The sequence below is a fragment of the Entelurus aequoreus genome, linkage group LG27 (genome assembly GCF_033978785.1).
Source record: "Entelurus aequoreus isolate RoL-2023_Sb linkage group LG27, RoL_Eaeq_v1.1, whole genome shotgun sequence".
Classification (NCBI taxonomy): Eukaryota; Metazoa; Chordata; class Actinopteri; order Syngnathiformes; family Syngnathidae; genus Entelurus; species Entelurus aequoreus.
The window spans coordinates 11,130,893-11,154,810 of NC_084757.1; the positions used below are offsets into that span (position 1 = coordinate 11,130,893).

Genomic DNA, 23,918 nt, shown 5'->3' on the forward strand with positions numbered 1-23,918 from the left:
GTCTTCCTCCTGCGTACTAAAACCACCGAAATCCTCTTCGTCGGTGTCGGAGAAGAACAGGCCGTAAATAAGCCGCACCCTTGTATAAGCCGCAGGGACCAGAATGAGGGGGAAAAGTAGCGGCTTATAGTCCGGAAATTACGGTACTTGTCTGGCTGACTTTTAGGGTTCACACAAATATACCGATTTGATTCTCCATTATGCCATTCATCGCCCCATTCAGTCTCGTTTGATCGTGTTTCCCTTTTCTGTGCTGAATATTCATTTGGCTCGCTGTTGTAAAACACCAATGTTCCTCACGTCTAGAACAAAGCTATAAATCAGCCACAAACTGAGGACTGAATGAAATATTTACACCCTTTTTGTGTCGGTGCCAAGGTGACATCACACACTCATCCCTCGGGACTTAAGGAAAACCCTCAAACTTGTCTCTGTGTGTTTTATTGCTGTACTGTTTGTTCTACTTTTTCCTTGGCAGATCATTTCCCCCCCATGTTTGTCCCATATTGCTACTGAAATGCAGACATAGAAAGATCCTTTCCTTCCTCGCCGGTTTCATTTGCATCAGGGTTGCTTTGCTGATAGCAAGACTGAAGGATAAAGCTTTTTTTTTTTTTCTACACTGATGCATTTGTGCCGAAGTAACGTGTGAGGGACTGTAAAGTTCTGACCTGCCATTAGGCTGGGCCGACACAGACGCCGCCTGTCTGTGAGGGCCACAGTGCCACTCTGTTAAGGCGCTCTGATTAGCTTGTTCCTGTTCACACAAGTCAATCACGCGCACACAAAGAAACTACAGAAACATAAGTTGCGATGTGACAAAACACGCCCTCTCAAAGACGACGTTAATGTTGGGTCTGTACCAGATCTGGGCAAATTAAAGGCCTACTGAAATGACATTTTTTTATTTAAACGGGGATAGCAGATCCATTCTATGTGTCATACTTGATCATTTCGCGATATTGCCATATTTTTGCTGAAAGGATTTAGTAGAGAACATCGACGATAAAGTTCGCAACTTTTGGTCGCTGATAAAAAAAAAAAGCCTTGCCTATACCGGAAGTAGCGTGGCGTCACAGGAGGAAGGATTCCTCACAATTCCCCGTTTACACCAGCAGCGAGAGAGATTCGGACCGAGAAAGCGACGATTACCCCATTAATTTGAGCGAGGATGAAAGATTCGTGGATGAGGAAAGTGATAGTGAAGGACTAGAGTGCAGTGCAGGATGTATCTTTTTTCGCTCTGTCCGTAACTTAGGTACAAGCTGGCTCATTGGATTCCACACTTTCTCCTTTTTCTATTGTGGATCACAGATTTGTATTTTAAACCACCTCGGATACTATATCCTCTTGAAAATGAGAGTCGAGAACGCGAAATGGACATTCACAGTGACTTTTATCTCCACGACAATACATCGGTGAAGCACTTTAGCTACAGAGCTAACGTGATAGCATCGTGCTTAAATGCAGATAGAAACAAAAGAAATAAACCCCTGACTGGAAGGATGGACAGAAAATCAACAATACTATTAAACCATGGACATGTAACTACACGGTTAATGCTTTCCAGCTTGGCGAAGATTAACAATGCTGTTGCTAACGACGCAATTGAAGCTAACTTAGCAACGGGACCTCACAGAGCTATGATAAAAACATTAGCGCTCCGCCAGCCAGCCATCATATGCTCATCAACACCCGTGCTCACCTGCGTTCCAGTGATCGATGGAAGGACGAAGGACTTCACCCGATCATCCGTGCAGTCGGCGGCTAGCGTCGGCTAACGCGTCTGCTATCCAAGTCAAAGTCCTCCTGGTTGTGTTGCTGCAGCCAGCCGTTAATACACCGATCCCACCTTCTTCTTTGAAGTCTTCATTGTTCATTAAACAAATTGCAAAAGATTCACCAACACAGATGTCCAGAATACTGTGGAGTTTTGAGATGAAAACAGAGCTTTTTTGTATTGGATTCAAAGGTGTACCAATACTTCCGTTTAACTAGTGACGTCACTCGCATACGTCATCATACAAAGACGTTTTCAACCGGAAGTTTAGCGGGAAATTTAAAATTGCACTTTATAAGTTAACCCGGCCGTATTGGCATGTGTTGCAATGTTAAGATTTCATCATTGATATATAAACTATCAGACTGCGTGGTCGCTAGTAGTGGCTTTCAGTAGGCCTTTAAGGCCCGGGGGCCACATGATGCCCGTTAAGCTTTTCAATCTGGCCCACCGGACATTCCAAAATAATTTTTTTAGATCTTTAAGATGGAAAGTGTAGCTGCCATTATGATGTGCAGTGTAGTTTTCTAATGACCGTAAGTCTTGAACTATACAAAGTATTTCTATGCTTGGAATCTGCGCTTTTGCATGGTATACTAGTTACTATGGTAATTTAATGAGTTGCTATTTGCGATGTCCGATAATGGCTTTTTTGCCGATATTCCGATATTGTCCAACTCTTAATTACTGATTCCGATATCAACCGATACCGATATATACAATCGTGGAATTAAGACATTATTATGCCTAATTTAGTTGTGATGCCCCGCTGGATGCATTAAACAATGTAACAAGGTTTTCCAAAATAAATCAACTCAAGTTATGGAAAAAAAATGCCAGCATGGCACTGCCATATTTATTATTGAAGTCACAAAGTGCATGATTTTTTTTTAACATGCCTCAAAACAGCAGCTTGGAATTTGGGACATGCTCTCCCTGAGAGAACATGAGGTGGGTGGGGTTGGGGGGAGTTAAGGATGCAAGGGATTCTGGGTATTTGTTCTGTTGTGTTTATGTTGTGTTACGGTGCGGATGTTCTCCCGAAATGTGTTTGTCATTCTTGTTTGGTGTGGGTTCACAGTGTGGCGCTTATTTGTAACAGTGTTAAAGTGGTTTATACGGCAACCCTCAGTGTGACCTGTATGGCTGTTGACCAAGTATGCATTGCATTCACTTGTGTGTGTGAAAAGCCGTAGATATTATGTGATTGGGCCGGCACGCAAATGCAGCGCCTTTAAGGCACGCCCCCGATATTGTTGTCTGGGTGGAAATCGGGAGAAATTCGGGAGAATGGTTGCCCCGGGAGATTTCGGGGAGGGGCACTGAAATTCGGGACTCTCCCGGGAAAATCGGGAGGGTTGGCAAGTATGACTGGGAGACGCAACTGCTCTGTACTTCTCCCTACGTCCGTGTACCACTCCGTACAGCGGCGTTTTAAAAAGTCATAAATTGTAATTTTTTAAACCGATACCGATAATTTCCGATATTACATTTTAAAGCATTTATCGGACATCTCTAGTTACTATGGTAATCTAATTAGTTACTATGGTAATATACGTCACAGCAGCTCAGACGAGGCACCAAGCAGTGTGGGTAGGGAGCGTTTCCACAGAGTGTTTCCAGAGCGGCCAGCCTGAAATGCGGGTGTCAGGGACAGACTCGGAAGGAGATTTTTACAACAAAGTTCTAAAGCTTAGTGATGTATCAGATTGTAGGTGGCTTAATTTTTTACCTTTCACGTTCACATTTTGCTGTTTGTGTTGCATTTTTGTTGCGTTTTGCTTGATTGTAAAATATGTGGATGGAGAGGGGGTGTGACGTTCATATGTTGTCAATATTCAGTGTTTTACCCTTCATAGTTAATATTGTAAATCCCACATTCTTTATTTTCATGTACATTTAAAATTCCTTTCCGTTTCAGACGTTATTGTGAGGTTTTGTGTTAGTGTTCCTAAAAAAATAGCTATACCTTTGGCCCCCTGAGTCAAAATAATATCCCAGGCCTGGTCTGTACTGAACTTATTCAGTGTTCTCCCCTGTACTGTGTGAGTGCATTCACAAGAGCTGGCGTTGATGAATATTTTCCTTTCTGGTCCTTTCTGGCCACACTGTTTAAAGAACCATCCAAGGTCAGGTGTCAAGCCAACAGCTGACTTTTATACCGTGTTTAACATTTTTTTAACTGCTTGCAAAGTCTGGCTTCCACCATCAGTCTGGCACAAAGTGTGCGTCAGACACCTCATACTTGCTCCAGTGTTGGCGCTAGGAATAAAAATGGGGTCCCACAGTACATTTTTGTGGGTCCCACTTTTTTGTAGGTTGTCATAAACGTTACTTAATTCATTAAAAAAAAAAATACAAAAGAAAACCCTTTTTTATGTAAATGTATTCCGTTATAAACATACATTCACTTTCTTCTTTCCTTCATGAATCTAAACTTTACCGCTGCCGCGCCAAAATCAAAGTTCTCTGGCTGACGACGACCACTGTCACATCTCATTTCTTCATATTTTACTAGAATACTCTTATGCATTACATACACTACCGTTCAAAAGTTTGGGGTCACATTGAAATGTCCTTATTTTTGAAGGAAAAGCACTGTACTTTTCAATGAAGATAACTTTAAACTAGTCTTAACTTTAAAGAAATACACTCTATACATTGCTAATGTGGTAAATGACTATTCTAGCTGCAAATGTCTGGTTTTTGGTGCAATATCTACATAGGTGTATAGAGGCCCATTTCCAGCAACTATCACTCCAGTGTTCTAATGGTACAATGTGTTTGCTCATTGGCTCAGAAGGCTAATTGATGATTAGAAAACCCTTGTGCAATCATGTTCACACATCTGAAAACCGTTTAGCTCGTTACAGAAGCTACAAAACTGACCTTCCTTTGAGCAGATTGAGTTTCTGGAGCATCACATTTGTGGGGTCAATTAAACGCTCAAAATGGCCAGAAAAAGAGAACTTTCATCTGAAACTCGACAGTCTATTCTTGTTCTTAGAAATGAAGGCTATTCCACAAAATTGTTTGGGTGACCCCAAACTTTTGAACGGTAGTGTAGATGCTGACCACTGATGATACTTCAAATGCAGCTATTGCCAGATACTGTAAATGACATTGCCTACAGCCACGGCTGTCAGTGCCAATATTATTGCCATCTGCGCCAATTACAGACCTCGGCGGTTATTCACTTTTTATAGACCACAAACCCAGCGAGTCGACGGCTATAGGAGACTCCTGAGTCCTGGCTACATATTTCGTCCCACGTTGCCTTCTGAATCAAAAAGAAGAGCAGTAAAGAGTAAAGACAGGTCAGTGTTGACAAAAGTACTTTAATTTGACAAAATGAAATTAAAACTGTCAGGGCATTTTTTGCTTACTTACTTCATGCATAGCCTGCATCGTCTTATTTGTGTTTCAGAAACAGGGTTGCAATGCTATGATAACTTCCAGTATGCACAATCAATATAAACCTTTTCAAGGAATGGAAATATAGAGGATAAATGTCAACTATTTAGATTTAAATGTGAAAGAAGGGTTTGTTTACAAAAATGTACATGGTAAAAAAAAAATTAGAGATGTCCGATAATGGCTTTTTTGCCGATATCCGATATTCCGATTCCGATATCAACCGATACCGATATATACAGTCGTGGAATGAACACATTATTATGCCTAATTCTGTTGGGATGCCCCGCTGGATGCATTAAACAATGTAACAAGGTTTTCCAAAATAAATCAACTCAAGTTATGGGGGAAAATGCCAACATGGCACTGCCATATTTATTATTGAAGTCACAAAAGTGCATTATTTTTTTTAACATGCCTCAAAACAGCAGCTTGGAATTTGGGACGTGCTCTCCCTGAGAGAGCATGAGGAGGTTGAGGTGGACGGGGTAGGGAGTAGCGGGCGGGTATATATTGTAGCGTCCCGGAAGAGTTGGTGCTGCAAGGGGTTCTGGGTATTTGTTCTGTTGTGTTTATGTTGTGTTACGGTGCGGATGTTCTCCCGAAATGTGTTTGTCATTCTTGTTTGGTGTGGGTTCACAGTGTGGCGCATATTTGTAACAGTGTTAAAGTTGTTTATACGGTCACCCTCAGTGTGACCTGTATGGCTGTTGACCAAGTATGCCTTGCATTCACTTGTGTGTGTGTGAAAAACTGTACATATTATGTGATTGGGCCGGCACGCAAAGGCAGTGCCTTTAAGGTTTATTGGCGCTCTGTACGTCTCCCTATGTCCGTGTACCACTCCGTACAGCGGCGTTTTAAAAAGTCGTAAATTTTACTTTGTGAAACCGATACCGATAATTTCCGATATTGGATTTTAAAGCATTTATCGGACTGCCGATATTATCGGACATCTCTAAAAAAAAAATCCTACCATCTCATTCTGTGATAACCAGTGTTCCGCTGCAACCCTATTACCTCATGCTGAAAGAAATCTTAGTGGGCTAAATATCGATATGCTTACCATAAATACTCACTGTTAAATAACTGGCAAAGTGGCGTTGTGAACATTCGGCCTGAGTAGAATTAAATTAAGCTATCACAAATAAAGCCTAAGCTATTTACACACCATTTTCTGTTTTAAAAATGCATAGAAAATTGTAGTGCGAGGCCAGGTTAGTCTTACTGGCAACTTAAAATGAAATACCTTTTTTTATTTTTTATTTTTTTAAGATTGAACATCCATGTGTGTTTATTTTTTCCTCTGGAAATGAACATGATTACTTTCAAAGGCGAACATTAGCTGCTCAAAAGAAATATCAAGTCCATTCCCCTTATGATTACACACGTTGTTCCATCAATAGTCCACTTTTCATTTTGGCATTCCGGCTGCTGGAGTCATCAGTCCGTCCATAGGCCATTGTTTCTTCCTCGATAGCAGTTGTTCCCTGCTCTTACTTGTACAGTGTGTATTCAAGGTGTGTATATATACAATATAATAGGAAGGAGGTTGAGGTGCTCGAGAAAGATCAACTCTCACAAGGTTCTAGTCAATGGGTCGGATCATAAGACGTACTGATTTTAGCGAGTAAAAACCCCCTCCGTATTCTGCCCAGAAGATCCCGTCCTGGAATTTGCTGCGATAAACTCCTCCGCTGTACCAGACGCCGTTAAGGTTGGTCTGGCCACACGCGTTGTACCACCAGCCGCCCTTATGGAAGTGAGCGCAGTTACCTTGGCGAGAGAGGAACACAGTAGTTAGTCAGTGATACTGGAACATACAGTCGTGGTCACAAGTTTACATACACTTGTAAAGAACATAATGTCATGGCTGTCTTGAGTGACCACGGAACTTTCCTCCAGAAGGTCCTATCTTTGACCATGTGATGTCAGATGAAACAAAAATTGAGCTGTTTGGCCACAATACCCAGCAATATGTTTGGAGGAGAAAAGGTGAGGCCTTTAATCCCAAGAACACCATTCCTACCGTCAAGCATAGTGGTGGTAGTATTATGCTCTGGGCCTGTTTTGCTGCCAATGGAACTGGTGCTTTACAGAGAGAGTAAATGGGACAATGAAAAAGGAGGATTACCTCCAAATTCTTCAGGACAACCTAAAATCATCAGCCCGGAGGTTGGGTCTTGGGCGCAGTTGGATGTTCCAACAGGACAATGAATGAATGAAATAGGTTTATTTCGCTCATATAATCAACAATCAACCTTTTTTGTTTGACCAGTTTAACAGTACAGATTATACATATTTAACAATCATACATATTTACACACAAAAAGAAAAGAAAAAGAATGACCGAAAAAGGAATAGGCTGAAGCCAAAACTTATATTTGCCTATCCTATACATTTACTGAAAATAAGATTACCTGGAACATCGTTCAAAAAATCAATGGGATGAAAGTAGGGCTGCAACAACTAATCGATTAAAATCGATTATTAAAATAGTTGCCGATTAATTTAGTCATCGATTCGTTGGATCTATGCTATGCGTATGCGCAGAGTTTTTTTTTTATTTAAATTTTTTTTTTTTTTTAATTTTTATTTAATTGTATTTTTTTTAATAAACCTTTATTTATGAACTGCAACATGTACAAACAGCTGAGAAACAATAATCAAAATAAGTATGGTGCCAGTATGCTGTTTTTTTCTCAATAAAATACTGGATAGGATAGAAATGTAGTTTGTCTCTTTTATCCGATCATTAATCGAAGTAATAATCGACAGATTAATCGATTATCAAATTAATCGTTAGTTGCAGCCCTAGATGAAAGTAATCGTTGCTATATTTTATAATTTTCAATGATTTCACCTTTCAAGGTTTTCTTAAACCTTATCAAAGAACTACATGTCTTCAGCTCATCACTGAGCTTGTTCCACCATTTAACTGCTAAAACTGAAATACATTTGTATTTTATATTCGTTCTTACTTTACCTATTTCAAAAATCAATATCCCAATGACCCCAGACACACGTCAAAAGTGGTAAAGGAATGGCTAAATCAGGCTAGAATTAAAAGGTTTTCAAATGACCTTCCCAAAGTCCTGACTTAAACGTGTGGACAATGCTGAAGAAACAAGTCCATGTCAGGAAAACCAACACATTTAGCTGAACTGCACCAATTTTGTCAAGAGGAGTGGTCAAAAATTCAACGAGAAACTTGTGGATGGCTACCAAAAGCGCCTTATTGCAGTGAAACTTGCCAAGGGACAAGTAAGCAAATATTAACATTGCTGTATGTATACTTTTGACCCAGCAGATTTGGTCACATTTTCAGTAGACCCATAATAAACTCATAAAAGAACCAAACTTTATGAATGTTTTTTGTGACCAACAAGTATGTGCTCCAATCACTCTATCACAAAAAAATAAGAGTTTTAGAAATGATTGGAAACTCAAGACAGCCATGACATTATGTTCTTTACGAGTGTATGTCAACTTTTGACCACGACATAGACAATATAATCCCGCCTACCGGAAAAGGCGTCCTTGTCGCGGTCAAGCGTGGTGAACTGTTTGCCGTTGTGAATACCGAAGGAGTCCCCGGCGTTGCCCTGGTAGGCGCCAAGCCTCAGGCGGTAACCCTCGCTCTCGGACTCCAAGCGGAAGCTGCCGTACTCCGCGTACACCTTCTTCCCGGTCCAGTCCTCCAGCTCCACCATCAGCTTATAGTCGCCCTGTTTGCCCAGGTTGTAGATATTTTCCAGCCCAAGCCAGTGCTCGCCATCGATGTTGCCGAAACCTTTCTGGTAAGGGCACAGAGAGATTGTTGTTCATTTGCAGTTGCAGGTTCACAAATGTAAATGCTCTGTGGCACTCGCCAGCACCGTGGACAGACTATTTTATAGGTAGACCAAGTAGCTTTTAGCCAGTACTACATTTTATAGCGTGGCCAACTACCCTATATGCAAGCGGTCATGCAAAGTGAGCTTACAAGATCCTTCACATTGGTGAGTGGAGAGGAGTGATTGCTGCAATCAAGTAAAACATGGGAAAATATGTTTCTCATTGAGATGGAAATGTATTAAAGCTCGGCTTCCTCGTTCAGACTGTTTACTTAAATTCACTTTGGCTTCACTTAAGCTAATTCACAGCTGCAGATACATTTCACTCTCCAGTGCCAAACGGCAGTATTCATTTCTCAATGTACTTAAAGGCCTACTAAAAGCCACTACTACCGACCACGCAGTCTGACAGTTTATATATCAATGATGAAATCTTAACATTGCAACACATGCCAATACGGCCGGGTTAACTTATAAAGTGACATTTTAAATTTCCCGGGAAACTTCCGGTTGAAAACTTGTAGGTATGATGACGTTTGCGCGTGACGTCAGTGGTTGAACCGGAAGTATTGGGACACATTATATCCCAATACAAACAGCTCTGTTTTCATCGCAAAATTCCGCAGTATTCTGGACATCTGTGTTGGTGAATCTTTTGCAATTTGTTTAATGAACAATGGAGACTGCAAAGAAGAAAGCTGTAGGTGGGATCGGTGTATTAGCGGCCGGCTGCAGCAACACAACCAGGAGGACTTTGAGTTAGATAGCAGACGCGCTATCCGACGCTAGCCGCCGACCGCATCGATGATCGGGTGAAGTCCTTCGTCGCGCCGTCGATCGCTGGAACGCAGGTGAGCACGGGTGTTGATGAGCAGATGAGGGCTGGCGTAGGTGGAGCGTTAATGTTTGTATCATAGCTCTGACGAGGTCCCGTAGCTAAGTTAGCTTCAATGGCGTCGTTAGCAACAGCATTGCTAGGCATAGACAGGCGGCACAGCATTAACCGTGTGGTTACAGGTCCAGTGTTTGGTTCGGTGTCTCCTGATAGTAGTATTGTTGATCTTCTGTCTATCCTTCCAGTCAGGGGCTTATTTCTTTTGTTTCTATCTGCATTTAAGCACGATGCTGTCACGTTAGCTCCGTAGCTAAAGTGCTTCACCGATGTATTGTCGTGGAGATAAAAGTCACTGTGAATGTCCATTTCGCGTTCTCGACTCTCATTTTCAAGAGGATATAGTATCCGAGGTGCTTTAAAACACAAATCCGTGATCCACAATAGAAAAAGGAGAAAGTGTGGAATCCAATGAGCCTTTGTACCTAAGTTACAGTAGGAGCGAAAAAAGATACGTCCTGCACTGCACTCTAGTCCTTCACTCTCACGTTGCTCATCCACAAATCTTTCATCCTCGCTCAAATTAATTGGGTAATTCTCGCTTTCTCGGTCCGAATCGCTCTCGCTGCTGGTGTAAACAATGGGGAAATGTGAGGAGCCCTTCAACCTGCGACGTCACGCTACTTCCGGTACAGGCAAGGCTTTTTTTTAATCAGCGACCAAAAGTTGCAAACTTTATCGTCGATGTTCTCTACTAAATCCTTTCAGCAAAAATATGGCAATATCGCGAAATGATCAAGTATGACACATAGAATGGATCTGCTATCCCCGTTTTAAATTTAAAAAATTCATTTCAGTAGGCCTTTAATGACAATTGACGCAGCAGAAAAAGTCTTGACTGTGCGCGAAGAGAACAAGAGACATTTTCTGGAGGGATCATTTCCTGTTTTTGCAATGTTCTTTAATCTTGTCATAGCCACTCACAGTGGACTTGCAGAGGCTGACACATGACACATTCTGCATTTTTAATTACGCCCACTGGTACTTGCAAATATGTTTTTGTTTAAAAATCTGTAACAAAACTGTTTATAGTCCCGAAACACATGCTCATTTAGTGGCATCCAAACAAACTCGGTTTTCCTAGTTGTCACCTCAATGGTCAATTACTGTATTTTTTTTTTTACATTAAGCCCCGTGAACTTACCTTATAGTTCTCCCAATTTCGGAAGAAATTGACCGAGCCGTCTCTCCTCCTTTGCAACACGGTCCACCCGCCGTTGTCGAGGCCGTGCTCACACCAGACTTGGATCAGTCGCTCACTGCTTTCAGTTTTCAGCAGGTACATCCCACTGGTGGTGTGGCCAGCTTTTCGCACCTGGAAGCAGTCCTTGAACGGACCTGAGGATGTTTTTAAAAAGCCAGTTTGACTTTTTATTGCGATAGCTTAATACATGTTTTATTCACAAGCAAATGTGTAAAAAAGTGTGTTCTTCAGCCGTAAGTGGCCTGAACATCTCCTCCAGCTCTAACTCATCCAAACATCCTGTCGACTAAAGCTATCCAAACACGCGTGAGCAGATTTTGATTGTTGTGTGAATCTTCACATAGTTGCCAGGAGCACAATCTCGTCCAAAGCAGAAGCAGCTGAATCATCCCACCATATTTCCTCTATTTTCCCTTCTGCCAGTGTTGTTAAACCAGCATGAACACTGGCATTGTTTGGGGGGCCTGAAGGGCTATAGAAGTTTCTTTTCTCAGCTGAGTGTGGGATCCACTTAGACAGGGTTTTAGGGCCCCCCTTGTTTTTACCTTAACCTCCCTTACTTTTCTAACACAAGTTTCTATTTTTCTACTGATCATATGTCTTCTTTTTTTTGCAAGGGGTTCTTCTGCACATTCCCCTCTCTGTTAGTTCTGTCAATTTCATGTCAGTTTGTGCGACCGCTGCTCTAAAATGTTGAGGCTAAATAGTAAGACTAAATCCACCCACAAAGCCGCCGTGGTTTCAAAAAGGGCTCAAGGAGTCCAAACTGTGGTCGGGTAATGTGTATTTATAGTAATCGTGAGCATACGTGAACCAGATCCTATCAGTGGTCCATGGTTTGGGTGGGGCTATGATATATAGTGTATTTACCCCGCTCAACTAACTTTCAGTCCGCTATGTTGAGGAAACGAAAAGCAGACTTTATGAAGGCTATTCACGAAGCCTTCATAAAGATGAATTGACTGTGTTAGGAATTAGTTGTGATTCTTAATCAGTTGCTAATTCAGTGGTCATATCTGCATACAAATAACTGGTACCTACCATCAGAAGTAAGCGTTCCTTGCGGTGGTGGAGGGTCAATTCCAAGCGGGTTTGCAGTGGGTGCATTAATGCGTGACCCGCGTGAGAAGCCCCGGTTATTGTGGTCCCTTTGTATTTCATTGGTGAAGCGGTTGTTGACGGGTATATTCTGCGGCACCACCTGAACCAGTGGAGGGACTGCGGGTAAATCGCTGCGCCCCATTGGCCTCAGACAGTGTTCCTCCAGGGCAGAGATGAGAATGGACTGGTTGTTGACCACCCCAGCCATTATGGAAAAGCGAGCCTCTAGCTCCCTGTACCTCGAAGCCAGCCGCATCATCTCAGACGTCACGTTGAGGACGCGGTTCTCCAGCTGGGCAATCTCCAGAGAGTTGTCCCTCTTCCTGATGATCTCGTGCAGAAGTTGCATGTAGAGCTGGGTCACCCTGGAGTTCATGTTCCGGCTCTCTTTCCTCAGTAGCTTCATCTCATTCACCAGGTTGCCATCGACGTCCACGACCAGCTGCAGCGTATCGATCTCACGCCGCTGTTTGCTGAGCACCTCCCGCACATCTGCAATGTCCATGCGGCTCACTCGGTCCTTGTCTGGCTCAGGGCCTGTGGAGCTGGCACAGATTGGACCTGATAACATACAGAACATTTGTAGGGGATTGCCAAGTAGCTGTGTGGAAGAGTCATAGTTGAAAAGTTAAAAACCTGTGATTTTCTGCTCGGGGACCAGGAAGGTGTAGGAACACTTTTTAGCATCAGGATCCAATGGAGCTCTTCTGCTTCTGTGGTGAGTTGTCTCTTTAGTCCTCCGGGCTTCCCTGGAGTTCCTGCAGGAACTTTCCTCCCAGAGGGACAGGCAAAGTAAGGCGCAAAGGCTCCACATCAGCCCCTGCATTGCTGCTGGATAGATGGACAGCCCCCTGGGTCCTCCTAAATGAACACAAGACCTTTGAACATTATCTCTCCGAAGTAGCCTTTTCGTTTTCAAAGACTCAGAAAAGATAAGTAAACAGCTAAAGTGTTGATTGTACAGGTTTCCAGACTGTTAGACAATTTCCAAGTGCCTGCACACAATGAGGAACTGTTTGCGAACGTACGGTTGTCTGTTCATAGTGTTGTTTGTGTGGAAAGACTGAAAGAGTAAATTTGATGGCTCTTCCAAAAGGTCTGTAACGTGTCTGAACCCACAGACACATTGTTTACCTGTGGGCCTGTAGGTCATCCTCATGTTAAGAACACATTTTCACACAGACTCCTACCGTCTTTAGGTCTTGTCCTTCCTATTATTTACCTATACTGTATATATTTGACATTTTTTATGAATACAAAACCTACTTAACAGTCATGACTGCACAGTTCTTCATGTAAACAAACATTTTCATTTGCATCCATTTTAAACAGAAGAAAATGCCTAATGTCAGCATAGGCCATTTTTAGTCTACTTTCCACCGGCATCCATTACGGAGGCACACTTATCCGCTCAAAATTGTTTTAAAGGGCACTGTCAAGTATAATAATCACCCACTATTTGTTTTGATGTGCATTCTGTAGATCTAACTTGATCATCTGCAGTGGGTTATACTTCTTAGTCTGATGGATTCAGCATGGCGTATCTCGTCATTGCCATCATGTTCATAGTGTTGTTTGTGTGGAAAGACAGAGAGTAAATTTGATGGCTCTGCCAACAGGTCTGTAATGTGTCTGAACCCACATACACATTGTTTATCTGTGGACCTGGAGGTCCTCCTCATGTTAAGAACCCATTTTCACACAGACTCCTACCATCTTTACGTTTTGTCCTTCATATTATTTACCTATACTGCATATATTTGACATTTTTTGTGAATACAAAACCTACTTAACAACTCTTGTCAACAGGAATTTTGAGTGAGTCATGACTGCACAGCTCTTCATGTAAACAAACATTTTCATTTGCATCCATTTTAAACAGATGAAAACGCATAACGGCTGCATAGGCCGTTTTTAGTCTAGTTTCCACCGACATCCATTACGGAGGCACATTTATCCCCTCAAAAATGTTTCAGCATGGCTTATCTCGTCATTGCCATCATGTTCATAGTGTTGTTTGTGTGGAAAGACTGAAAGAGTCAATTTGATGGCTCTGCCAACAGGTCTGTAATGTGTCTGAACCCACAGACGCATTATTTATCTGTGGGCCTGTAGGTCATCCTCATGTTAAGAACACATTTTCACACAGACCACCAACAACCTTACGTTTTGTCCTTCATATTATTTACCTATACCAGGGGTCACCAACGCGGTGCCCGCGGGCACCAGGTAGCCCGTAAGGACCAGATGAGTAGCCCGCTGGCCTGTTCTAAAAATAGCTCAAATAGCAGCACTTATCAGTGAGCTGTCTCTATTTTTTAAATTTTATTTATTTACTAGCAAGCTGATCTCGCTTTGTTTGAATTTTTTTACTTTGCTTCTTATAACTTTCAGAAAGACAATTTTAGAGAAAAAATACAACCTTAAAAATGATTTTAGGATTTTTAAACACATATACCTTTTTACCTTATAAATTCCTTCCTCTTCTTTCCTGACGATTTAAATCAATTTTCAAGTAAATTTATTTTTTTTATTGTAAAGAATAATAAATAAATTTTGATTTAATTCTTCATTTTAACTTCTGTTTTTTCGACGAAGAATATTTGTGAAATATTTCTTCAAAATTATTATAATTCAAATTCAAAAAAATATTCTGGCAAATCTAGAAAATCTGTAGAATCAAATTTAAATCTTATTTCAAAGTCTTTTGAATTTCTTTTAAAAATTTTGTTCTGGAAAATCAAGAAGAAATAATGATTTGTCTTTGTTAGAAATATAGCTTGGTCCAATTTGTTATATATTCTAACAAAGTGTAGATTGGATTTTAACCTAATTAAAACATGTCATCAACATTTTAAAATTAATCTTAATCAGGAAAAATTACTAATGATGTTCCATAAATTATTTTTTTATTTTTTTCCGAAAAGATTCGAATTAGCTAGTTTTTGTCTTCTTTTTTCCGGTTGAATTTTGAATTTTAAAGAGTCGAAATTGAAGATAAACTATGTTTCAAAATTTAATTGTCATTTTTTTTCGTGTTTTTTCCCCTTTTAAACCGTTCAATTAAGTGTAAATATCATTAATTATTAATAATAACAGAGTTAAAGGTAAATTGAGCAAATTGGCTATTTCTGGCAATTTATTTAAGTGTGTATCAAACTGGTAGCCCTTTGCATTAATCAGTACCCAAAAAGTAGCTCTTGGTTTCAAAAAGGTTGGTGACCCCTGACCTATACTGTATATATTTGACCTTTTTTATGAATACTAAACCTACTTAACAACTCTTGACAACAGGAATTTTGTTGCAATCACCGGTGAGTCATGACTGCACTCATAATCACCCACTGCTATTTGTTTTGGTGTGCATTCTGTAGATCTAACTTGATCATCTGCAGTGGGTTATACTTCTTAGTCTGATGGGTTCAGCATGGCTTATCTCGTCATTGCCATCGCAACAGCTGTGTCTTAATTGATGACTTGTTTATGTAAAGATATACAACAGACAGTGCCAGTAAATCAGCGTTCAAACATTCAATTTTCTAAACATTCTGCAAACCCTCCATTACGTTGCTGCATAAACATTTTCCTAGCTAAATGGTTAAGATGGAGACTTAGTTTTTGTGTCTGCTGTACCCTAATGTGACTCACGTGCAACTCAAAGGCAGCAAGAGACCTCAAATTAGGCCATAAACGGGCCTAATGGTTTCTTGCCTCTTCTGACCGACTGCAGTTGGTCTTGACTCAGATCCCCATCACAAGTTTGTCCCTTAAAACCAGAGTGCCTCTGTCTCACCCTTATGGCGCCATTGCGGTTCTTGAGTAATCCTGTCAATTTCGGTCCCTTCTTATTAAGAAGAAGGATTATGGCGTTCAGTTGCACATACTGTATGGATTTCTGCTAGAGCACTGAGAAGTTACTAATTGCTGTGATTTTTCCAGAGGTTAGCCGACTCTCTAATCCGACTTCATGTAATTGTGCTTTTATTGCATGTAAACCCTCTTTCTTCCCACTTTTCCTCCCCGAGTCTTTGCGGTTTCAGCTTAACCACTTTGACCGAACGAGATCTGGCAAATAAGAGAATTTGATACTGATTTTTCTCTTCTTGTTCATCACTCATGACAAATACTTGTATTCAATGACACAGCTGTGAAACCAGAAAGCAGCAAGGAATAAATGAGTTGGCTGCCGCCCCCGCCTTACAGTATGTTTTGGCAACAGCACGAGCCTCATAATTCATTCTAAGTGCATAGTCAGGTCCCCAACCCACAAATAGTTATCAACCGGCCTCTCTCCACACTGTCAGTAGTTCCTTGTTATGGTTAATTTACCTACTTGGCTGTTTTTGGCACGGGCTCGAAAAGAATGACTAAGTGTGTCACCTACTTCCTTTGTACTTTGGATCACACTTTATGTTGTACTATAGGGGCTCGTTTTCAGTAAAACACTACACGGTAATTTCAAGTAAGAGCTCTTTAAATAAAGTCTGTAGCTTGCAAGAAAGTAGACCTACAGACAAAAAAAACGACCAGGTCAGGATCTCATCAAGGGGGAATCCATTTGATCAATTGAACAGAGTGGAAAATGGCATTATATTGGCGATGGCAGAGGTGTGTGCTGAGAGAGCGCTTCTAATTCCTGATATTTATGGTCCCTCTAAAAACTTAAGACTTCTGTTTAGGAGGAAAAAATACCCTGCTTGTTCTCAGAGAATGAATGAATGCAACTCTTTGTCTCACAATATACAGGAGCTGATTTTCAATTAAATCCTAATAGACTCCCTGATGCTGCTTTAGGTTTTATGCCCGCGCACTTAATGATGTGCAACGAAAACTCTTTGTGTTGCTGTGGTTGTCATGACAAGCTCACTGCTGAGTTGAATGTTTGTAGGCTTTTTAATGAATTACGGAAATAAAAGAATACTTAATGAAAGAGCAGTGAGCTCATTCAGCTTTCACTGTAATTTTGATTTACCATGGGTACTTAAATAATTTACCATGGGTGTGTTCCATGGGTGGATATTGTTTGAAATTAGAATTATGTCATTTAAATTGTAGTGTAAATCCATAGCAGTCAGAGTCTGCAATTTTCCTTAAGCATCTATTCTACTAGTGCAGGGATCGGCAACCCAACATGTTGAAAGAAACATATTGGACCAAAAAAAAAAAAAAAAAAAAAAAATCTGTCTGAAGCTGCAAAAAATTAAAAGCCTTATATAAGTGTTATGATGAAGGCAACACATTATGTAAGTGTCTGTATTAGCTATTAGGGGTGTGGGGAAAAATCGATTTGAATTCGAATCACGATTCTCACGTTGTGCGATTCAGAATCTATTCTCATTTTAAAAAAAATTATTTATTTTTTTAAATTTTTAAATTTTTTAATTTTTTATTTAAAACAATTTTTTTAATTTTTTTTTTTTTTAATTAATCAATCCAACAAACAATACACAGCAGTACCCTAGCAATGCAATCCAATTCCAAAACCAAACCCGACCCAGCAACACTCAGAACTGCAATAAACAGAGCAATTGAGAGGAGACACAAACACGACACAGAACAAACCAAAAGTAGTGAAACAAAAATGAATATTAACAACAGTATCAATATTAGTTACAATTTCAACATAGCAGTGATTAAAAATCCCTCATTGACATTATCATTAGACATTTATAAAAATTTAAAAAAATGAACAATAGTGTCACAGTGGCTTACACTATCTCATAAGCTTGACAACACACTGTGTCCAATATTTTCACAAAGATAAAATAAGTAATATTTTTGGTTCATTTAATAGTTAAAACAAATTTACATTATTGCAATCAGTTGATAAAACATTGTCCTTTACAATTATAAAAGCTTTTTACAAAAATCTACTACTCCTGCTTGCATGTCAGCAGACTGGGGTAGATCCTGCTGAAATCTATGTATTGAATGAATAGAGAATCCTTTCGAATCTGGAAAATATCGTTTTTGAATCGAGAATCGCGTTGAATCGGAAAAAATCGATTTTGAATCGAATCGTGACCCCAAGAATCGATATTGAATCGAATCGTGGGACACCCAAAGATTCGCAGCCCTATTAGCTATATTAGCCTATTATCAAAGGCTGACGCAAATCTTCGTTGACAGAAATGTTGTATTTTTATTCTACACATTTTTGCAATTGAATGATTGGAAATCATTAGTAAAATGGAGATTTCCCACAGGGTGATATAACTCCTGGAAATTACTGACTTATAATGGCCAAAGTCATAGATGTGTGTGTCCAAGTTAAAGGAAACGGCAGGCTGTCTTCTTCTAATGGATTTATTACAATCTTTGCAAGCTGGGTATCGTTTGCTGTGATCTGGAACAACATGGCACACAAACAACTATCATAAATGCAGCCAATATTACACACAGATAATGTGTCATGAGACATGCAAATATACATTAAATACGCAGAGGACATAAGTAAAGGAAATTAAATGAGCTCAAATATACCTACAAACAAGGCATAATGATGCAATATGTACATACAGCTAGCCTAAATAGCATGTTAGCATCGATTAGCTTGCTGTCATGCACTGACCAAATGTGCCTGCTTAACACTCCAACAAGTCAATAACGCCAACAAAGCTCACTTTTGTGCATTCATGCACAGCATGAAACTTTTGGTGGACAAAATGAGACGAAGAAGGAGTGGCATAAAATGCGTCTTTCTGTGGCAGCATCGGGGAAAGTTGTAAACAAACTACGATGAGTTCAAGGATCGCCTAAATTAGTCGGACAAAACGGTGCTTGCCAAATACTCTCATCAGTGAAGCATGTATAACATAAACAGTGGGATTTCTAACAATTAAGAAGGTTTGTGTCATGTTTGTTCTCCTACAGAAAATATATTAAAACAATTTGTCATCTCTGAAAGAGGTCCAGGGAGCCACTAGGGCGGCGCTAAAGAGCCGCGGGTTGCTGACCCCCGTACTAGTGGCTTGTCCTATGCATACATGTATTATTTTCTCCCGAACTCTTGGGTAAATCACCCTGCAGTGATTTAGCAAAGCAATATCCTGGGGAAAATATAGATATTTTTATAGCCTATGTACTTGTCTCCCCCAAATTCGCATCTGATTTATTGACTCCACCACATGTCCAAAAGGGCCCTAAAATCTTCAGCACTTCCATTGCCGTGTGCAGAAAAGTCAAAACAAATGTATAGCAAAGGAGTGGAGACAAAAAAGCCAATGCTGCAACAATAAACCGCAGCTCCGCGCGAGGACACGGTCCAAGCCTTTGATTACGACATCGTGTCACCCAGCCATTGTTTGTGTTACACCACGCATACACAAGTGGGCTCCTTTTTGCTTGCTGACACAGATGTTACGGCGCAAACCGCTGAGAGACATCCAAACAGGAGTAGGGAGAAGAAAAGGGTTGCATGTTGATAAGTAGACCATAGGGAGGATGTGAGGTCAACACAGCGTGATGGCTGACCTGGAATGAAGGCCTATAGAGGGAAACCCCTTCAACAGATTGCCACCACCAGCATGGGATGGAAAATGCTTTGTGTTGCTGTAATAATACTGGTGTTTTATGTCCCCCCCCTGACTGGTATACACTACATGTGGGAGATATTAAATGGGAGTATGGAACTATGCAAACTGGACTTGAGCCAGAGATTGTGTTAAAGTCTTCTCTTAGGATTAGAAGGTGAAAGATGACGTGAAGAGGATGAAATTGAGCTGTTTTGTCAGATTAAGTGGCTCACATTTAGAGATAGATGTCGCTCTTTCTGGCTACTGATCTATCTACCATCCCGAGGCAGAGAGCCCTCAAGGGAGGCCCCCATCTGTTTTCCTTCTTCTGTAGTGAAACCCTAAACATGTTGGCTGATGTTAAGGTCAGAGGTCCATATGTGGGATTACGGTTCTGCTCCACCCTTCCTCAACTGAATCCCCCTTCCCCTCCATGGTCCATCTGCTCCTGCAATCAATCGGGCTTTGTGGAGACCCACCTCCACTTTCCTCTGGAATAAATGCACAAACATGAGTTCATATAAGGCCCCCTCTCTTTCGCTATCTGTCACTCTTGGTCAAGATAAGGACTCCCCAATCTCCCAACACCCTCCTCCATCACTGCAGGACACTCATCCCATTCGCCCCCGCAAACCAAGGGCCCCCCTCCCCACGCCCCTTTTCGAAAACACAACCCTCCTCTGTGCTTCCTTAAGACACACAGGCATTGTATTAAATCTTATTAAATCTTGGAAATTCTGACTGTCTACCCTGGTAGTTGAAACCTTTTGGCCCCTTGCGGTAAGTTCCCCCTCTCCTAAATGTAACATTACAGTATAGTTTAATTTGAGAAGAGCCGCAAGGTGATCTGGGGAAGAGCGGAGAGCCAGGAGCGATTAGATTAACTAATAGTTCTGATTCAGGTGCCTCTCCTGTGTAGTTTTGTTCCCACATTGCTGGAGTGGACATGCTTAGTTAAATCAACAGAGGCGCTCCCTTTGGCTTTTACTTTGTAACACATGCCTCTCCTTCTCCCGTGTTTCCCCTGACCTTCTGGCTGACCTTCTCCTCCTCTTCTCCATGATGACCTGCCCCTTCAACTGTGTCTGAGCTCTCATTAAGAGGGAGCTTCACAGAGCAACCATAAACAAGACAACTCTGAGGATTCTGCGACCGCTTTGGGTCGGACCTAATGCAAGCTTATCAGTCATGCGGCCAGTCCGAGTGCGGAAGGTCTGTCTCTGTGTGTGCACCGACGCTAAAGCACATAGCATTATCTGTAAAGCACGAACATTTTGCCTCTAAGAGTCAAAGTGAAAATGTTCCAATGGGCCAAACACAGCGATTTTAAGCATACAACATCATTATAAGTGTTAAGCCCCATACCACCATATTTAAAGAGCTGGGGATCATCACGTTTGATAGATGGCAACTAATTAGCCTTGCGGACATGCAATTAATGATTGTGTGAGCTTGATATATGTTAGTATGAAAATCTATTAGCGACGGTGGACCAAACGAAATGACATGGCGGGCTGAATTTGACCCCCGGTGCCCCAGTTTGGGCACCCCTGCTCCAAAGGCTCTGTCTGACTCTGTTTGAGTTGATAAAGATCAAGCTTGATCAAAATTCACACACAGCCCTTGCGTCAAATATTGAGTTCCAATCGGCCTCCGTGCCCGCCGCCCCGTAACAGCAGTCTGACGGTGCTGGCTGACTAAGCTATCAATCTCCCGCTGGGTTACAACCCGGTCTGTGGCGGGGCGGCGGTTAACCGGCGCTGACAGGTCGCCATGCATCATCCAAGTGTACGTCCAGGGAGCTTTAAAAACCTTTATTTTCTGCTCAAACCCAGTTGAGGGTCAAGAGAAGAGTTAGTTTAGCAAAGCGTTGGTTGTGTTGAACCTCAGTCTCAGGTGAGGGCTGCAACTCGAGCATGGAATGCCCTGGATGTTTGTCAAGCAGCTGGTTCCTCTTGTATCCCCGTCTTCTCTTACCCTCCGTTTTTTATTTTCCAGACTTATTGGAGCTGTGCATAATATTATGATTTACTCTCTACAGGAAAGCACGCTCTCTCGCCTCTTGCCATTGCTTCCCTTTACCGGACTATATTGGACTGTCCCTTTGCTCTCGTGGCAATTGACGGCAATCCCAGATGCTCTTTTTGAACAGAGACCAGCACGCAAGCAAATGCAGACAAAGTTGAGTGTCCTGTCGGTATTATTAGCGATCAGTTATTTTGCGATAATGGCTGTGGGACATCTGTGCTTTAAATCCTGGAGAAGCATACGTGCCTCAGGTGATGCTGGGTTTTTCATAAAAAAACAAACCAGATTGAGCTCCAGATCTCTCCATTTGATCAGGTCAACTTCCTCCAGTGTTTGACTGGAATGCTTAGCTAAGCTCTACTTTTTTTGTTTGTTGACTTTCTCTTTCTGTGCAGCTAGGGTGAAATATTAGAGAAACGTTACATAATCTGCTTCTCTTCCTAATTATTCTCAATGAATCCACTCGACATACAACCGTTGACAACAGAGAAGTCTATTGCTATCTGCAGCTGGAGCTTCCAGTCACGAAAGCCCTCCACAACCTCTCTTCCTGAGCTCACACAGCTGCCCAGACACTCACACAAAACAAAGCTGACTCGGGAGTTCTCTCACCTTTCTTTAATTAGCAGCAGTGATGTTGAGTGTCTCACAGTTACGGTTTGGCGGTTTGTTGTGTCCTCATCAAGTTCCAGCGTCCAGGATTCATCACCGTCCCCTTCTCCTCAACCTCCAACTTCCACTCTTAACTGCACTCCCCCTTTTGTCCTGCTGCTAAAACTCACTAATGTGTTTCTTAATTCTTGCTATAAAGGCCTACTTCCCTTACTTCCTTATCCGCGAGCAGGCTTCAAAAGCCGGCCAGACTGAACTCAGACGACGCATGCTTTGAGTTTTCTACAAAGGATGGGGGTGACTTAAGGGAGGGAAGGGAGGAGAAGAAGCAGGGGTGTGGGAGTTAAGAGATTGCCCACCCCACCTCCCCTGTTTTCTTTGGAGTGGCCCAGCCTACTTCTGATGTCACTGATTGGGCCATGAATGAACCATTTTCCTTGCATTGTGAGGCTATCAAACACATTTATAAAGCAACAGGTGGCGCAATAAACCTGAAAGATACAGTACAGTGGCATGGTAGTTTTAGCCTATAGATTTAGACTTTCTTTTATTGCCATTTAAATTTGAACTTTACAGTACAGATAAGAACGAAATTTCGTTGCATTAGCTTCATTGTAGTGCAGGATAAAAGCACAATAAAGTGCAGATATAAATAAATAGATTACTGTGCAGATAAATATATTGCACTTTTGCATATGCATCCATGTTTATGGATGTATGTTATATTGTCTTTATATTCCAGCGAATTAATCCATTTTGGGGGGGAATTGAGGGGATTATTATGATGCGTTCAAGAGTCTTATGGTCTGAGGGAAGAAGCGGTTACAGAACCTGGAGGTTCTGCTACGGAGGCTGCAGAACCTCTTTCTAGAGTCCAGCAGTGAAAACAGGCCTTGGTGGGGGTGGGAGGAGTCACTACAGATTTTCTGAGCCCTGGTCAGACAGCGGCTTTTTGAGATTTCCTGGATAGGAGGAAAAGGAGTCCTGATGATCTTTTCCGCCGTCCTCACCACTATCTGCAGAGACTTCCAGTCTGAGGCACTGCAGGCTCCAGTCCAGACTATAGACTATAGGTTGTATTCAGTCACATGACTTTTAACGGAAGTACAGTACAGGCTGAAAGTTTGGACACACCTTCTCCTCATTCAATGAGTTTTCTTTATTTTCATGACTATTTACATTGTAGATTGTCACTGAAGGCATCAAAACTATAAATGAACACATGTGGAGTTATGTACTTAACAAAAAATATTGTAGTTTTTTCAAAATAGCCACCCTTTGCTCTGATTACTTTTTTGCACACTCTTGGCATTCTCTCGATGAGTTTCAAGAGGTAGTCACCTAAAATGGTTCTCACTTCACAGGTGTGCTTGAAGCTCATCGAGAGAATGCCAAGAGTGTACAAAGCAGTAATCAGAGCAAAGGGTGGCTATTTTGAAGAAACTAGAACATAAAACATGTTTTCTGTTATTTCACATGTGTTCATTCATAGTTTTGATGCCTTCAGTGACAATCTACAATGTAAATAGTCATGAAA

The 23,918-nt window shown here is 41.4% G+C and overlaps 2 protein-coding genes across 5 annotated transcripts in view; one reads left to right on the forward strand and one right to left on the reverse strand.

Annotated features, from left to right (window-relative positions):
- The window catches only part of ralgps2 (Ral GEF with PH domain and SH3 binding motif 2), a 169,962-nt gene that overhangs the window by 109,169 nt on the left and 36,875 nt on the right, over window positions 1-23,918 (forward strand). The window lies entirely within an intron of this gene.
- Window positions 5,105-22,684, reverse strand: angptl1a (angiopoietin-like 1a). The gene is made up of 6 exons (XM_062038617.1): window positions 22,382-22,684; window positions 12,864-13,088; window positions 12,168-12,788; window positions 11,067-11,260; window positions 8,721-8,991; window positions 5,105-6,970 (listed from the first exon to the last, which is right to left on the reverse strand). The coding sequence occupies exons 2-6, from the start codon at window positions 13,051-13,053 to the stop codon at window positions 6,783-6,785; spliced, it is 1,464 nt and encodes a 487-aa protein (XP_061894601.1). The 5' UTR covers window positions 13,054-13,088; window positions 22,382-22,684; the 3' UTR covers window positions 5,105-6,782.

What these genes read in the sequence shown, in the direction of transcription:
- angptl1a (XM_062038617.1), bottom strand. Translation starts at nt 13,053, where the DNA reads ATGCAGGGGCTGATGTGGAGCCTTTGCGCCTTACTTTGCCTGTCCCTC. An exon ending in AGGAACGCTTACTTCTGATG is followed by an intron (nt 11,261 to 12,167) that starts GTAGGTACCAGT and finishes AAACATCCTCAG; the next exon opens with GTCCGTTCAAGGACTGCTTC. An exon ending in GAAATTGGGAGAACTATAAG is followed by an intron (nt 8,992 to 11,066) that starts GTAAGTTCACGG and finishes TGCCCTTACCAG; the next exon opens with AAAGGTTTCGGCAACATCGA.